Source organism: Vulpes vulpes, chromosome 6, assembly GCF_048418805.1.
Source record: "Vulpes vulpes isolate BD-2025 chromosome 6, VulVul3, whole genome shotgun sequence".
In the NCBI taxonomy this organism is placed as follows: domain Eukaryota; kingdom Metazoa; phylum Chordata; class Mammalia; order Carnivora; family Canidae; genus Vulpes; species Vulpes vulpes.
Genome location: NC_132785.1, coordinates 6,649,066 through 6,666,722, shown reverse-complemented (window position 1 = coordinate 6,666,722; position 17,657 = coordinate 6,649,066). Strand labels below are relative to the sequence as shown.

General features: G+C 49.7%; 1 protein-coding gene and 1 long non-coding RNA gene across 3 annotated transcripts in view; one reads left to right on the top strand and one right to left on the bottom strand.

The window, feature by feature from the left end:
• Positions 1 to 3,155: 3,155 nt before the first annotated feature.
• LOC140599287 (uncharacterized) lies at positions 3,156 to 12,539 on the bottom strand. The gene is made up of 3 exons (XR_012001984.1): positions 12,036 to 12,539; positions 8,812 to 9,003; positions 3,156 to 6,629 (listed from the first exon to the last, which is right to left on the bottom strand). It is a non-coding gene; the product is annotated as an uncharacterized lncRNA (long non-coding RNA).
• The window catches only part of SERP2 (stress associated endoplasmic reticulum protein family member 2), a 21,007-nt gene continuing 14,619 nt past the window's right edge, over positions 11,270 to 17,657 (top strand). For both annotated transcript variants that reach the window (XM_026017213.2, XM_026017212.2), the window contains exons 1-2: positions 11,270 to 11,610; positions 15,793 to 15,865. In XM_026017213.2, coding sequence (XP_025872998.1) covers positions 11,527 to 11,610; positions 15,793 to 15,865 — 157 coding nt within the window. In that variant the 5' untranslated portion in view covers positions 11,270 to 11,526. The remainder of the gene's footprint in view (positions 11,611 to 15,792; positions 15,866 to 17,657) is intronic.

Here is a 17,657-nt window from a genome sequence, read left to right as displayed (position 1 = left end):
TTTAAATTGGCAACCGCCCACGTTGGATAAACAAGATACACAGGATGGAGGGGGCTGGTGAGGCGGAAGCACATTTCAGAGCTAAGAAAACAAATAGCCAATGAAGCAGAAGAAACCACAATTTGACTTAGACAAGTTCAGCTCTGGAAAGAAGTGTCAGACGAGTCAATTATTTCCAGATCTCTACAGGCCAGGGCCGGAGAGAGCCAAGGCCAACCGTACCATTTGTCGGAGTGAGTTCCTACGGGGTGGAGTCCAAGTCAAAGGAATGGATGGAGAGAAGCAAGAAGGGGACTTAAGGTCCCTTTTCATTAAGTTGTCACTGAGAAAGCCAAGTCTGTAATAAAGCTTGTTGGGTACCGATTAGGCTCTGTGGGTTTGGGCAGGGGAGGAGAAGGGATAAAATAGCAGTCGTGACATGACACCTTGTCCCTGACTCTCACAGGAGCAAAGCCGAAGGATGTGGCCCACACCAGGCACAGAGGCCACAAAGCCGCACGGCCACACACTGAGAGGTTCCCATGGGCTGCTCAGGTCCAAGCATCTCAGGAAGGTGAAAGCAGCAGCAGGCGCAGAAATGGGTCCTCTCTGGCATTCTCAGCCATCGGGAGGTCCACCCAGAGCGACCCTGCCCTCCCTGGAGCTCTCCCCAGAGCCCTGAGCACGAGGGGTGCTGGGGCCTTGAACACAATCAGCTGTGGCTTACGGAGTCGAGGCAGGCCCTGCGTCGCAGAGCGACAAAGCTGCAGAATGAACTAGACAGATTGTTTGTTTTTTTTTTTTAAATCCCACTTTTTTTTGGGGCAAAAACGTTCAGCTCTTTCTATTGCATGGAGTCAAAACGTGGGTTGAATTCGGGCAAGGCTGTTCGTGACGTAGGCCAGCCCGGGCCATCTGAGGTGCACCGCCTGTGTGTCAGGGCCTCCGCAACGTCAACCGAGTGGCAACCCTGGGGAAGGCCGCGTAGGGAAGGTGGCCTGGGAAAGGGAACGCAGATCATGCCAACACGAACCAGATGGATCTGCGCGCAGGATTATCACTCGTCACCAAAGATAATGCTCAACAGGGGCCCCTGGGGGCCCAGGAAACACAGTTGGGTGGGAAACAAATCACAGGACTTCCCTGGAGAACCAGGCCTGCCTGGGAAGTTGTGAACTTCTATTCTTAAAACAGTAACGCTACCAATAACTGCAGTTGATCTGAAAAGAAACCTATTTCTGTTCCCTCAGCACCAAGGAGCAACAAAGCCTTCAGCCAATCGGTCACCGTGTCTCCCTTGTGGACTTTGCTCCTTTCGTTGCCAAATTCTGTTTATGGCTTTTACTATGGAATTATGACTAGCCCTGTTCAAACGAAGTGATTTATTTTTACTGCGTGCCCTACGTGTGTTATTAAAATGAACAGAAATGAGGCCCAAACCCCGGTAGCTCAGGGGTTTAGCGCCACCTTTGGCCCAGGGTGTCATCCTGGAGACCCGGGATTGAGTCCCACATTGTGCTCCCTGCATGGAGCCTGCTTCTCCCTCTGCCTGTGTCTCTGCCCCCCTCTCTCTCTATGTCTCTCATGAATAAATAAAATCTTTAAAAATAATAATAATAAATGAGGCCCAACTGCCCCTCCAAAAAAACACACATGCTCAGATTCTTGGGGTACAGTTTCTGCATAGGAAACTCCCAGGTCTCAGGCACAGGGCACCCAGCGTGATGAATGATGCTCCTTTTTTGACATTTGCTTTGCATCCCCTTTAGGCCGGGGCATGGGCCTGGATCATCTCCAGGCTTCTTTTCCACCCCAGAGTCCCGCGAGGCTGTGCAGGAGGTGGGCTCACGGGCTGTGAATTGGGGGGCTCTAACGGGACAGGTCGGGCAACCTGAACCCCGACCCGATGCCACCACCCCTGTTCCTAGGAGAATCCTCCACTGGTAGAGTCACAGGGGTCCCCATGGGCAATGGGGGTGCCGGGTGGAGGTTGCGCATGTTTGGGGTTTTCTCGGTTGTACATCAAATGTCTTGCAAACAGGACTTCAGGGCAGGTTCCTACCACCGTCCACCCCATCCCCTCTGGCCAGCTGTTGCCCCGAAGGCTCCCCCAGATAGAAATTCTGGAGCCGTCACCATCTGTGTGCTAGTTTCTCAGCTGTAGACCTGGGATGAAAATAACGCTGACCTATCTCCCCACCGAGGTGCGGGGACGGACTAATTAAGGCTGCAAAACGCCTTGAACACTGGACAACAGGACCCTCTGCCTCTGTCAGGAAGAATTCACACCATCCCCTAGGCCTGACCCCGGGTGATGCCGCAGCTCCTGTCACTCTCCGCTGGTATTTTGTCACATTTGGACAAAGGGCTCTGGAGTCAAAGGGCAGTTGAACCACACACACCCAATATCTTGCTCCGAGGAATTCCTGTGAATCCACTTAGCGCTGGGGATGATTGCCAAATGCTCTGAATCACTTCCTTTCCTCCCCCAGACTGGCTTTTTCTTGATTTCTGCTCCTAGATGAAATGGGTGTGCACGTGGGTGTGGGAGAGGGACCGAGGGACCGAGCCTGCAGCCCTAGGCTTGTACTTGCAGTGACACGGTGGTGGTTCCGATGCTTCCTACAGGGACCCGAATTCCCAGCAAAGCTTCCTCTTCCTAGTCCCTCTTTCCTGATCCTGGTTCCGATTTCACTTTGAGGGCAACCCCTGCCTGGCTTGCATTGCCCCCACCCCCACATGCACCCCCATGAAGCTGAAGACACCAGCGTGGCCCAGGGCCCTCCACATACAAAATCACGCAAGCACGCGGGGTGATTAGAAGCTGCTCTGGTTTCGGTGAAAGCAGCTCCGTGCAAACATCTGGGCCTTCCGCAGACGGTTTGCTAATCCATATCTCTCATTGCCAATGAGCTCTGGGCGAAAGCCTTTTCAAGTATATCAGATGTGACAGGTTTCCAGAAGCTGGGATCCTGGGTTTAATGTGCTGACATTCAGAAAAGCCAACAGCATTCCTGACCATTCACAAAGCTCCTTTCAAGTGACTTTGTGATGCAGTTACTGAAAAGGCCCGACTTTTCTGTAAATCAGACCTGACAGAGATAAAAACAATAATAATAGTAATAATGACTGTAAAGAGGAATACAGGAATTGGATGAGGAAAACATGAACGTTACTTAAAAATGGTAATTTAACTTTTAATTTAGATCAAAGAAAAACGACAAAGGCAATTAAATGAGGATTTACATTGTCATCTTTCTTAGACTCCAGGGTCACACAACTCAGAATATGTACCTGTTCTGTGCACCTAACAACACAAGCTGACGTGCACTCTGAATGAATGAAATGCAAACTCGACGAAACACTGAATATTTACTGTGATCACTATCCAAACCCCCCAAATCCTCTCAGTCTCCCATTATCTTTTCACTCAATGCCCACTGAATACCTCGCATTTGCCATAATGACAGCCTCTGGGAATATCACACTGAACATCCATGGTCTATGCCACCAAGGGGCTAACAGTTTAGGAAAAACAATTTCTGCGCAATAAGGATTGTTTATAAATGTAAGTCCTCTTTCTCCAAATTGTTTAGAGCATTATACTAAATATAGATATATTTTGCTACAAATAATGAAGCTGAGGAAACAGAGCAATATTATCATTTTTAAAGATGTAAGGCTGTCGATAATTCACCATTGGGAAGTTACCGTCTTTAAATCCAGAAATGGTCAAGAATATTGCCTCTCTGTCCATTTTCTCCTCTAGTCCCTGTTGGGATTCACAGACCATGGAAAGGACTAACCTTGATGAAAGAGCCAGCAAAGGTCATTAACTACTTAGTAGACAAATTCATGACCTTGGCCTCATTAACATAGCGCTCAATCTAACTAGTAAATATAAAGAAGCAAAAAGAAGCAACACTAGTTACTCAGGGTTGTTTGCCCAATGCAACTAAGAAATAATAGACTGAACAAGCTCATATACATTATGGAAGGAGCATACATTGACACAACTTCTCCGGAGGATAATTTGGCAATATCCATCACAGATTTATGTGCGCAACCTTAGGTCCAGTAATCACACTTCTAGGAAGTTCTCCAACAAATACATGTGTGCATATTTACAAAAACACATATACAAGGTTGTTCATTGATTCGTAGTGAAGAAAAAAAAAACCCTAGAAACAACCTAAATATTCATCAATAAAGGGTTGGTTAAATCAATCATTATATACCCATACAGTGGAATACCGTGCAACCATTTTAAAAGATTGTAATCAATCTTGATATAATGATGTAGCTCAACCTCCATAATACACTATCAAGTGAAAAAAAACAAACACAAGGTACAGATCATATTGAAAAAAATGGACTATTTGGGATTTTTAAGGAGGGATTAAAAGGATTTTGTAAATAGCTTCTTTAAATATACTATACATGAATAAGCATACACACACGTATATATAAAATGCTCTATGCATGCATGCTTGAATTTGCGTAGAAAGACACAAAGGGGTTCCTTTGAACTTAAAGTCAGGGGCGAAAAAGACCAACTCTTCTCTATATGCCTTTGATATGGTAATACTTGAATTTCTTTTTTTCAGATTTAAAAATAATTAAAAAGAAAAAAAGGACCCGGAAATATTGTCCACAGGTTCTGTCTCTCACTTCAAGGGCTTCTCACATTCATCCAGAGTTACCGCATTCATTAGTGTTTAAGAACCTCAAGAGGGGGGATTGATGGGATGAGCACTGGGTGTTATGCTATATGTTGGCAAATTAAACTCCAATAAAAAGAAATTAAAAAAAAAAAAAAAAGAACCTCAAGAAGACTCCAAACTACCTGAAGGCGGGTACTGTGGTTCATCATCTTGACTCTCCTTGGGCAAGTTACTTAACTTCCGTAGACCTGTTGCCTCAATGGTGTAGGTAAGAGCGGCAGCTGGCATTTATTATGTGATCACCACGGGTCCAGCCTCTGTGCTCAGTGCTTTTTTTTTAAACATTTTTTTTTTATCATCTCATCTCAAAACAATCACATCTAATAAACACTCTTGCTCTTCCCATTTTGCAGATAAGAAAAGAGGCATATTAAAAAAAAAAAAAAAAAAAAAAAAGAGGCCTATCACTAAAGTACGAAGTGGAGGGCCCAGGATTGTCTGCTGCCAGGGTCCACATCCTCACAGGGTTGTGTAAGAAGTGAGAAAGCATAAGGAAGGTACTTGGCAGTCTGGCTCTTTAGGAAGCGCATAGGAAATGTTAGATATTATCAGTGATGTCATTTCTTCCCTGCCAGGAAACTCTTCCACCCATGAAGAACATGCATCCAGTTGAACTGAAACAAGGTGACTCTGTCCCGGAAGCACTGGAATCTTAGCGGAGGCACAGTCATGAGTGATGCGCAGCCACAGCGGGAGCTGAGACATGTGGAAGAGTCTCTGCAGCCAGGAGGGGATGGCCATGGGGAGTCATCAGGGAGAGAACTGTATGCAGCGGGGCAGGTGTTTTCCCCTTGGGATACGAAGGTTTTGCTGCAACTGATAACAGACGTGGCCAGCCGATTACAGAGCAGAGATGGGTAATCACATCTTGCATTTGGAGGCTTAATCTGATCACCTCTGGGGTCAAGGAATGACATAGTCATCAGAATGGTTAAAGTCTGCTTGTGCCACCCCTGATGGGCCGATGTTCAAGCCTTGGAGGTCCAAAATGGAATTTATCATGCACAAGTGTGCATGCGTGCGTGCTTGCGTGTGTGTGTGATTTATTTTTGTGTACGTATAAGCTGCTCCAAAGCTTGGCCCTGTCACCCTGGCTCCCTCTTAAGTTTACCTGGTAAACGTTTCTCTTGAGAAAATGGAAAGCCAAGAGGCCTCAATTCTGCTTTCAGTTCTGCTACAGTTTTCCTTGCAATTCCTGGGCTTGAGCTCACTTGTGAAATTGGGGCCGTCTCCCACTGTTTACTTCTTTGTCTCCGTCACACAACTGAGAGCTCCCTGAAGGCAGAAGCCCTTCTACCAACCATTGAATTCTCAGTGTCTAAAATAGTGTCTGGCCTACAGTAGATACTCAATTAACACCGAACAAATGACTCTTGAGGTTCCTTCCAGTGACAATGTGGCATGATTCCATGAAATCATAATCGAGTGCCTTGAGTTGATTCCAAGGCATGCAGCAGATAACACTGGCTGTCAGTTCTCTTCTTATTTTCCTCTGCTTCCTATTGAGACACCGTCACGAACATTTGCACCAGAATATAACATGTACGAAAGGAGATGATGTTGAAATCTGCCCAATTTTTCTCTTCTCTGCCAGTACTGGAAATCGTTTCGATGAAGGAGAAACAAAGTCTCAATTTGAAGTGTTGGTGATTTGCTGGTTTTATGTAAGCAGGTGTGTCTGCCAATCATCCCCATTCATACTCGAGAACTGGCTGCCCACACTTGTCACCAAGGCCTCTAGGCTCAGTTCCCCTTGGTGAGGAAGGACCACTGGCTAACAGTGTCTGAAGGCTTCAAGTGACATGACAATCATTCCAGATTTGGAAAGGGAAATGACCAAGCCAAGACTTTCTGGTTTGTTGTTGTTGTTGTTGATTTTCATGCACATGAGTCAGGGTTCTTGGATGTAAACAACACAAATAACCTCTGGTCAATGGAAGCAGAAGAGGAGTCTAAGAATTTCAGGTACCACAAAACCAGTGGGTTTCACCCCCACTCCACCGCCACCACCCTCTCCACTGCTGAATGCTGCTTGCCTCTTGGGTACCCCACTACCAGGGTGAACAGTACCTTATCCTTTTGTTTTTGTTCTTTTTGTTCAAAATTCAAAGCCCCAAATGGAGCATATGATTGGCCAAGCTGGGCCATACCTCCCAGCCAAATATAGGCACACCTCATAGATACTACAGGTTTGGGTTCCAGGCTCCTACATTAAAATGAGTATCACAATAAAGTGAATCAAATAAGGTTTTTTGTTTCCCAGGGCACATAAAAGTTATGTTTACGCTGTACCATAGTCTATTAAGTGTGCAATAGCATTACAACTAAAAAAAAAAGTACATACCTTACTTTAAAAATGCTTTATTGTTAAAAAATGCTAACCATCATGTGAGCTTTCAATGAGTTGTACACAGTGATCACAGATCACTGTAAGAGATAAAATAATGGAAGAGTTTGACCATTGCAAGAATTGCCAAACTGAGACACAGGGACGTGAAATAAGCAACTGTTGTTGGAAAGATGGCACCCATAGACTTGCTTGACGCCAGGTGCCCACAAACCTTCAACTTGTTAAAAAAAAATCATAATATTTGCAAAGCATGAGAGAACAAAGCACAAAGAGATACGCCATATCTGTCCCATGGGGCTTCTATATTGGGAAAGAAGGTCCTAACTTGCATGCAGTCGGGGAGTCCCCCAAAGAGAAAAGAGATTTGCATGCTGGTCAGCCACAGAAAAATGACAGGTGTGCGCTGCTTCACAACTCAAGAGTGTAGCATCTGTACACTTTGATAATACATCATTTATAAAGGTGGGTGAAACCTAGAGTCTACAGCCGCAAACCTAGTACCCTAAGTGGGGCAGACTCATGATTAATGTAGGGAGGGCTGGTTAGGATTCTTGCTCTAAAGGTTGAAAATATTACTGGCCAAAATTAAACTTTAATCATTTAGCAGTTTCCTGCTACGTTATCCAGGGCCATTTTAGAAGTTGTGGTTGAGCACTGCATGCTACCGGCCTGTTATAAAATTCCTGCTGCCAGCACGAATTAACCCAAGGGAACTTTTAACTCTTGATCAAGTTTCCATTCCTCTCCTAGGTCCTCCCACCTCAAAAAAGCAAATAATAAAATAAATAATATAATATAATATAATATAATATAATATAAATTAAAATTAAAATTAAAATTAAAATACAAGACAACCCAGGGCCTTCTCCTTCTTAACCTTGTGGTTACTCCGGAACTCTGGGGACACACCTTCAGACCTTGGCCCCAGCTTCCCTGCAGAAAAGCCTCTGGGACGAGCCAGCTCAACCTCTAGTAGGTCCAGCTGAAGGCTGAGGAGAGGCAGGGACAGAATCCAAGGGGGAAGGGAAAAGCTTTCCTAGCAAATAAGGCTGATGCTCAGGGGCCATAAAGAGGACTGAGATCCACAGAGGAGCAGGCCCCAGTACGGTGGAAGTCACAGCAGCTTGGCTCCTCCCAAATCAGCAGCAATCTCTCCACCCAGGGCCTTGAAAAGGTGCAGCAAGGTCCCGCCCAGCAATCTCTTGCACACATTTACTTGCACAAGTACATAAAGGCAGGTGGGCAGGGATGTGCGCATTGCAGGCAAACACACACTCACATCGGAAGTGACTGTCTAGCAATAATCCAGTACATTCCCTATAATCATGTTGAGGGATAGTATGCATGTACGAAAAATAGAAATGATTTATAAGTAGACGTGATAACATTGTCAATAAACTGAGAGAGAAGAGTAAGTGGCCGCATGGTTTGTCTAGTATGATTCTGTTTGTTTTTAAAAAGGAAATACGCAGGCGGGTGTATGAATGAATAAAAAACGCTGGAAGGGTAACCTAGGACCCGTGGGAATTAGTGAGAGAGAGAGAGACAGAGAAAAAAAAAACCTTCAGTTTTTACTGTATATATCCGATTTCTGTTGGCAGGTTGACTCTGAGCGTGCAGGCTACACATAAATTAAAACGAATACATTTTAAATGATGTAGAAGCAAAGCAAGGCAAGAAAAAGGAGCAAAATTAGTCTCCACCAAGCAGGAATCAGGGGCCAAGAAGGAATTTTTTTCCCCCAAACAAGGGGCTCACCTGAGCCTGTGGGAAGGCAGGCTTCTCAGTTAAGAACGGGTTTCAGGGGGGATCCCTGGGTGGCTCAGTAGTTTAGCACTTGCTTTTGGCCCCAGGGTGTGATCCTGGAGTCCAGGGATGGAGTCCCACGTCGGGCTCCCTGCATGGAGCCTGCCTCTCCCTCTCTCTGTCTCATGAATAAATAAATAAAATCTTAAAAAAAAAAAAAAAAGAATGGTTTTCAGCTTATAGGCCCAAAGGGGCAAACATCTCTGTCTGTAGCTTTTCCTTACTGTCCCTCAGAGCCAGGTGTGTCCTCAACTCAGGGGGGAACTCACCCTCTACCTCCTCCCCAGGCAGGTGCCTCAGGGAGAGGCACTTTCTGGGCCTGGGACCCTGGCAAGGCTCGGTGGACAGCCTGGGAGCGGGGGTGGTCCTCTCTCACGCGGCCCCACCAACAGAGCCCATCATAACAAAGAGCCCAGGTCTGTTAAAAATGGGCCTGCTTTGGGGGATCCCTGGGGGGCCCAGCGGTTTAGCTACCGCCTTTGGCCCAGGGCGTGATCCTGGAGTCCTGGGATCGAGTCCCCCATCGGGCTCCCTGCATGGAGCCTGCTTCTCCCTCTGCCTGTGTCTCTGCCTCTGTCTTTCTCTATAATAAATAAATAAATAAATAAATAAATAAATACATCTTAAAAAAAAAAAAAAAAAGGGCCTGCTTGGTTTGTAGGCCTGTGGTAAGGGTGGTGATGTTGGTGGGAACTACTGTGGAAACTTAACTGACTTTAGAAGAAGTAACGACCCGGACTTCACTAAACGAGGCTTGATGCCGGCCCCTTCTGGGCCACCTAGGGCAGCCCCCAAGCCCTCTGTGTGGGAGCCTGGATGACAGGCTGCAGGAGGAGGGGGAGGATGACACGGGCCCTCTATCCAAGCAGGGCCCTACCGTGCCCCCAGGGAAGGCCTGGGCACAGGGCCCCACGCAGGTTCCCCCACCACTGCCCACCCTGCAGACCCTGCAGGCCGTCCCCCCCCTTCTCCACTCTCCCGAGCTGCTGAGAGCTAACCTCAAGTCTGGGGGCGCAAGGAAAAGTGAGGGACTGAACCCCCCCCCCGCCCCCCCCCGCCCCCCCCCCGGAAGCAGGCCACCTGCGGGGCCCAACACCAGTGCCGGTGAGTCACCCACACTCTAGCCGTCATCCCTGCGGTGCCAGGAACCTCCCAGTCCAGGTCCCTCGGCTAAGGGTGGCGGAGGAGCTCCAACCGCGGCCGGGCCCCCACACCTGTCTGCGCCCCACCTGCCGCCCGCCGTCATTCCCGCCTGCGGCCCCCCGGCCTCCAGGGCAAGGCCACCGCCAAGTCCAGCCTCGCGCCCCCTTATCCCCCCCTCGCGGAGTTCCCGCGCTTTCGGCAGCGCTGGACCAAGGTCCTGCAGGGAAGGGGCTCCCGGGCGCAGGCCCCCTCCCCGGACCCCTGCCCCGGGGCTCTCGGGACTGTCCCCGACAGCAAGGGCCCTGCCTCGCCCCCGCTCTGCTTTGTCCTTTGAGGACCCCCCACGCCTGCCCCCGTGCTGCCCCCCCCACCGCCCCCTGATCGGTCCCCACCGGGCAGGGCCCCGTGCTGCCCCCCTCCCCCTCCCCATCCTCCTCCCCATCCCCACCTGGCAGGGCCCCCGCCACCCCCCCCCCCCGTGCTGCCCCGCCCCCTCCCCGTCGATCCCAACCCGGCACGGGGGCCCACGTGCTGCCCCTTCCCCGCCCCCTCCCTCCTCCCCACCCGGCGGGTACCCCCCTCCCCGCCCCCTCCTCCACCCCCACCGGGCTGGGCCGCCCGTGCTGCCCCCCTCCCCACCCCCCTCCGCGATCCCCACCGGGCAGGGCCCCTCCCCCGTGCTACCCCGCCCCCTCCTCTCCCCGCCCCCCCCCCACCCCGCAGGTCGGGTCCCCCCCGTACTGCCCCCGCCCCTCCCCCTCCCCACCCGGCGGTCCCCCGTGCTGCCCCCTCCCCTCCCCTCCTCTCCCCGCCCCCTTCCCCTCCCCGCAGGTCCGCCCCCCCGTGCTGCCCCCTCCCCTCCCCGCCCCCTCCCCCTCCCCACCCCGCAGGCCCGCCCCCCCCCCGTGCTGCCCTCTCCCCTCCCCGCCCCCTCCTCCTTCCCACCCGATGGTTCCCCGTGCTGCCCCCTCCCTCCTCTCCCCGCCCCCTCCCCCTCCCCACCCCGCAGGTCCGCCCCCCCGTGCTGCCCCTCCCCGCCCCCTCCCCTCCCCCATCCCACCCGGCAGGTCCCCCCGTGCTGCCCCCTCCCTCCTCTCCCCGCCCCCTCCCCCTCCCCACCCCGCAGGTCCGCCCCCCCCGTGCTGCCCCTCCCGCCCCCTCCCCTCCCCCCTCCCACCCGGCAGGTCCCCCCGTCCCCCCCCCCCCCCCGGGCCGGGCCCCCGCGCTGCGCTCCCGCCGCGCCGCCCAGGTTGGGGAGGCCGCGCTGGTTAGGTAGCAGGGGGGACCGGAAGGATGGCGAGGAAGTAGGAGAGGGTTTCCTGAGATGAAAGATTACTTCCGTCCGGGCTCTGGCCTCTCTCCGGAGCCGGCTCGCGGGGGGCTGGAGCGGGGTGCGCGGGGCTCGGGGCCGCACCTGCCACCTGCAGCGCCCGCGGCCGCCCTGTCCCTGTCCCTGTCGCTGTCGCTGTCGCCCGCCGCCGGGTCGCGGTCGCGGGGGCTCGTGCCGGGGGCTAGCGCCCAGCCATGGTGGCCAAGCAGCGGATCCGGATGGCCAACGAGAAGCACAGCAAAAACATCACCCAGAGGGGGAACGTAGCCAAAACCCTGGTAAGGGGGGGCGGGGCGGGCGGGGGCTCGGCCCCCAGGGCCCCGCGGGGGGAGGCGCCCAGGGGGGGGGCGGGAGCGGCAGAGACAGCCCCCGGGAGGGACTGGGGCCTTTGTCTCTGGGGAGACCTCGGGGAGAGTGAACCCCACTGCGGGGGTGACCCCCCTTGACCCTTGGGTGCACGCAGGCTTGCACGAATGCATGGGGAGCGGAGGCCCCTCATCACCCGGGCCAGGCCCGATCCCGGCCCTCCAGCCTGGGCACCCACCGCGGCAGGCTCTTCTCTGCAGCCCCTTTGTAAGGGCTTGTGCAAGTCGGAAGGGAGCGGGGTTCAGAGCCCCGTCTTCCCTCCATCCTGCTTTCTCTCCTTTGCCTCCTCTCCGGTGAGGCCTCTCCCCACTGGGCTCCAGTTGAAAGGCGGCCCTACCCTTGTTCTCCATCCTGAGGGTATGATCCAGAACTTTGGAGATTAGATTAAGGCTTTTATCACTGGACTTGAAAGTAAAACCTGGGCCTCTGCACAGGGGGTTTCTTCTAGAGTGTCTTCAAGAGAAAATGCCAGGCGGGCGATTTTGGACATTCAGAGGCATGCCTGGGAGGAGTTGTCGGGCAGTGTCGGTCTCCAAGCCTATGAGCCAAGGCGCCTGGAATCTATTATCCTAGACACTTAAGCAAAGTCCAGATGAAGCTTGGGGTTTGGCTGGAAGAGCTTGCAGAGCTGATGAGGCAATTCCTTTTAGCTCAGTAACTGAGCAAAACGCTACAGCTCCGATCATCACAGCAGGATTCCTACACAACCAAGCAGAGAGACCTTAGGATCAAACTCTAGGATCTACCCGGAGCTTCATACACAGCTCCAGATTTAAGTTACAATGGAAATTCCACCCCCCACACACACACACCCTGGGTGTTAGATCATTTAGTAGTGACTGAGCAGTAAAATGCTACTATGCCACTGAATCCGAACCACTTTTCACATAGATCTATTTTCCCTATTTGGTTTTGCTCAGAAAAACAAACCTTGCTGTCCAAACTGACCTTGAAAAAAAAATAAATTCTAATTGATGTTAAAGCACTCAGGGTTTTATGTCCCTGGGAGATCGCTTCGTCCTAGATATACAGACTAGCTGATGTGCTGGAAATCTCTAGTTGTGTGGTTCTTTTTAATGAACTGAGAAACTAAAGAACTAAGAAAATGATTAGCTGAACTCAGGTGACAAGTATAGGCCTGCAAAAGTAACAACACCGGAACCGATTTGGGGAGCCGATGTATCCATTAGGCTCTGTAGACTCAATGGGGGCCGCCTCTGGCTTCTCAAGGCCATTAGAAGATGGTGGAGATCTGGGGGAAAGAAAAAGTTACTGTCTTCAAAATAAGAAAACTTAAAAATTGGGGGGAAATGTTTAGCTATCTAAAACATGGACTTAACGCCATTGGAACTCAACTCAACTTTCGGAGCTCCATTCAGATTTGTTTAATCTATGATGAGTGAATATAAATAGGTTCTGCTATACCATGGAGTGGGCCCTTCCAAAGTGCCTGGCCCCTATGAAGGTGTTCACACGGCCCTACTACATTCCTAATGAAAGTTTTCCAAACCAAGCCACAGTCTATGTTGATCTTCAGTTGGTTAGAAGACCTCTTTGGGTAACTTTATCGTAAACAGACCAGCGTCCAAAAAGAAAAATGAAGTTCTCTTTCAAAAAGAAATACTTTAAACCCTAAATCTCATTTCCCTAATCACAGGTCAAACACAATTATACTTTGAAAGAAGTAACTTACAAGGGATGACTTGTTCCAGGATGACACTGGGGACCTGTGAACAGAGTCTAACTGAAAATTCAGAATAATCCTTCCGAAATAAACCCCTTCGATTGTATGCAGATCCTTCAGAATTTCATCAGTTAACAGCTACGAAGTGAATGATACTCTCCCAGATAGCAGATAAATCCAAGAAAGAAGGAAATAGAATAATCATTTTGTGATTCTATAGTAGTAGCTTCTCCAGAACGAAGGGGGATTCAAATTTCAGAGTTCTGAGTTACCCTGCTGGTGTATAATCATGGGGAAAGCCAGCCCCCGACATTCTGAAGCCACCGGAAGTAGCAAACTTCTGTTTGAGATGAACCATGTCATTTGCAGGATTCTATTGCTTTTCCTACCTTTGCTAGCCATAGATTCAGGCTTAGGTGAATTGCCCCCATGAGACTGAGCTGCAAAAAAGAGGATCTCCAAGCTCCCGGACACATTGCTGTTGTTGAGCTCTGAGAGTCCTCCAGTAACATTGATTCATTGGCAAATGTCATCAAATACATTTTTTGTGTTTTGTAGCCCAAGCTCTGCATGTTGACAATCTGTGTTTTCCTGCAAAGGAACAATAATGGACTCCGTTTGGTATCCACACTGGACCAGTAATTCATTTACGGGCTCCTAAATTCACTTGCTGGCTTTGCTTGAGACAGAGCTATATGAACTTTTTATATAGCATTAGTGGGATGACAGCCACAGAACTGGTTTCTGGTCAACTATGACAGATTGGTAGGGCATTAATGTAAGAGGGTGGAGAGGGCTAAGTGCCACGCTCTGTTCAGGTAACTTTATGTAATATCACTGTTACTTACCTGATCTGACCTTGATCTGGTGTTAAGTGCTTGTCAAGGCCAGAGAATTGAGGGGTTTTAATCTTTAGAGTCTACCTGCCAGTAGCACTTTCATCTGTACTTCTCCAGTAAGAGGGTGATAGGGATAACCCTACCACCAATTAGGAAGTATTTGTATATATACAAAAAAAATTCTTATGCTTATTCATTCTTCGATGGGCACTTATTGAGCACCTCCTATGTGTACATCCTGTACCAGCCATTGCTGTACATTGATTCAGGGAAGAGACATAGTGCGTGCCCTCGTGAGCCGATGGTCTGGCCGAGAGACAGACAGTAAACACGTAATCCTGAGAATAAACAGATACGAACTCTAATACATGCTGTCAAGAAAAAGCCTGTGGCGATAGATCGGTGGTCAGTGGACCCACTTGAGGTAGAAGACAGGACGCTCTCTCAGAATGTAACGGGCAAGCCGAGAACCAAAGGATTGTGGCCCCATCTGTGAGACAACGAGTTCCCTAATTTACCTTGGGGATAGCCTCTTTTTGGCTCACACACAGGAGGAAATGGTAGTGAGTTCTTTTTTTTTTTTTTCACTCTGATTTTTACCCTTTTTATTCGAGAAACTCACCACTGTTTCGGATGCCCCCCCTCAAAAGATAGTCCTTCCATGGATCGATTTGACTTTAAGGTCCAGGCCTCACCTGCAAAGAGACCTAGGCTGTGGATGGTCATTCTTATTATGTCTGTGCTGTTGGTTTGAGGGGGGCAAGAGGTACACAGGGCTGGGTTCATGTGGGCACAAGTGCCCTTCTGCTCCCCAGGGAATGCAGAGATTTCCCCAAAGCATAAGCTTCACTGAGGTTCAGGAGCTTTGTTACAAAATGCTGCTTCCTTGGCAGAGCAACTCGCGGTCGCCGTGCTGCTTCTGTCGTTCCAAGGATTTCCATGGCATCCACTTCTCGACTTTTTTTGGGAGGGAAGGGGGGGCACATAGAAGGTTTTGAGAAAATGGCTGTTCTGTAACCTTACTTGGAATCCACAGGTTCAGGAATTAAAGACGACTCTATCAGTGGAAAACACCCTGGCTCTCTAAGGGGGCAGTCCTAAATCCCAGCCCTTGCTCAAGCTACCAGACTTGGGGTGTCTGTTTCCCAACTAGAAGTGGGGAGATGATAATACGCCTTGCACAGAGCTGTGGGTGGTGGAAATAGGGGCTGGAGATTGCCCAGGGGAGAGCCTGGCATAGAGTGTGCCTTCGACAAATGGAGTAGTGCCATTTGGGGCTCCCAAATCACTGTATTGGTTTGTGTATTTGTACCCCCATCCATCCCCAGAATGTTTAACCCCACCAAGCTCACTGCGTTACGGGAGTAGAAATAAGGTTATTGATGAGCCTGTTCACACCTCTGTGGACCCTTTACAGCTGGCTTTCTTCAGCTACTTCTGCCCACTGGGCATTAAGACGGGATCCGTCTCCCTCACCGTGGCGTCCCCAGCCGTTAGTAGCGTCCAGCAGTACCCCACAAACATTTCCTGAATCAATGAACCTAATCTTACTTTCCCCCATTCCCTTTCAGAGGCCACAAGAAGAGAAATATCCTGTGGGACCATGGCTGTTGGCACTGTTTGTTTTTGTTGTCTGTGGCTCAGGTATGGGTTTTTCGCTGACCTCACGGCCCATGTTCTGCTCTGTTCTTCAGAAACACATTTCACAAGTAAATAGAAAAAAAAAATATTGGTCTGGGATTCAAGTTAATCACTGCCTGAAGCCTTCATCTCGGTGGGTTTGGAACCAGTCTCTAGGCCGGCAGAGCAAATATGAGTAGGGACAGAATTGATATACTATCAAATCATAATCGTAAGATGATTACACGGAGCAATTAAGTCGGCTGTACACACTTGAGAGTTCAGCTAAACCTTTGTGTGAAAACGTGGCCTAAAAAGGGCAGTTAGAACAGAGAGCGGAGCACCTGTCTGCCCAAGATAGCTCCAGATTCCGGAGAAAGGGAGAGGCTTTCTGCCCTACGAGGAAATGCCGCAGAGCTCCTAGGGAGAACTGGGCCTTTGACCTGTGCCTCTTACTGTAAGTTCAGAGACTTTGCTTATACTCACGTGTAAACACACACACACACACACACACACACACACACACACACGGGAAGCTTGAGCATGGGGTCATGCAGTTGTTTCTAGGTGAATTCTGTTATTAGGAGTCTTGTAATCCCCAATCCCCGAGATTGGGTCTCTGCAATCGTGGTCAGTGGGGAGAAACGAGGTCATTTCTAGCGGGACAGGCCTTCCGAGGCTCCCGAGATCTCTCACTTGAAGAAACAAAACTGTACCCCGTTCCCAAGGATGCAGCTCAATAGGAATCTTTTGCCCATTACGGGGATCTCTCATCTTTAACAGACGTTCTCTAACCTCTGCTAGAATACTTCTGAGGGTGGGGGGCTCACTTCTTCAAAATACCTACCCCGTTTCTGTATGGCCCTAATTCTGCTAGAGACATCTCCCCTCTTTTGAACGACGCTGTGCTGTCTTCTCAGTAGTTCAGGGGTGAACTCCTAACACCACGAGGCATGGACTCGCTCTCTTCTGAACATCTTGAATCTTCGGCTCTCTCAAAGATGAGTTTAAACTCTGCCAACTAAACTCCTTCCCTACCTCTCTCAACCTCGCCTCGTAAGATGTGGTTTCTAGACCCCCCCTCTTCTGGATGCACTTCATGACTTTCTTGAAATTTATAGCATTTGCAGCTGCAGAAGTCTAGAAATGGTGTGACTGCTCCAGAGGCAGTAGGATTGTCACTGACTGACCTTCATCCTGTCACTCTGTTTCTATTAATATGACCCGAGCTTCAGTTTATTTTCAACAGTCACAGCACATCCGAGACTCACATCGAGCTGATGACCAGCTCAGCGCCACCAGGCTCTTCTTTACATAAATGTCCTGCAAGCTTCAGAGATGCATCTCCACACCTCCGCCCCCACCCCAGTCCAAAGTTGTCCCTTATCCCCATCACACATTGTCTTGTTTTATTCATGGCCCTCATGAACATATGACATTATTTAGTTTGCTTACTTATTATCCATTTCCCACCCCTGGGACATAAGCTCAGGGGAGGCAGTGTTTAGTCATCCACTAAGTGTGTACATTCTTGTAAGTGTTTAGCACGTAGTGAGTGCTCGGTGTGGTTGGTTGGATGGATCCGTGGATGTGTGGATGGATGAATAAAGCCAGATGTGGCCCATACTGTAGATATCCAGTTGACTTTCTTGGAGATCTAACATAAAGCTTCATGAATATTTCAATTAAAATTTTACTGTTGGTTGTCAGTTGTCTTTCTACAAGGGTAGCCACGAAGTCTAGAAACGTAGAAGAATATACATAATAAATGGCTTGCGGATACCACATTGCAATGCGCAATACGGTCAGTGACATG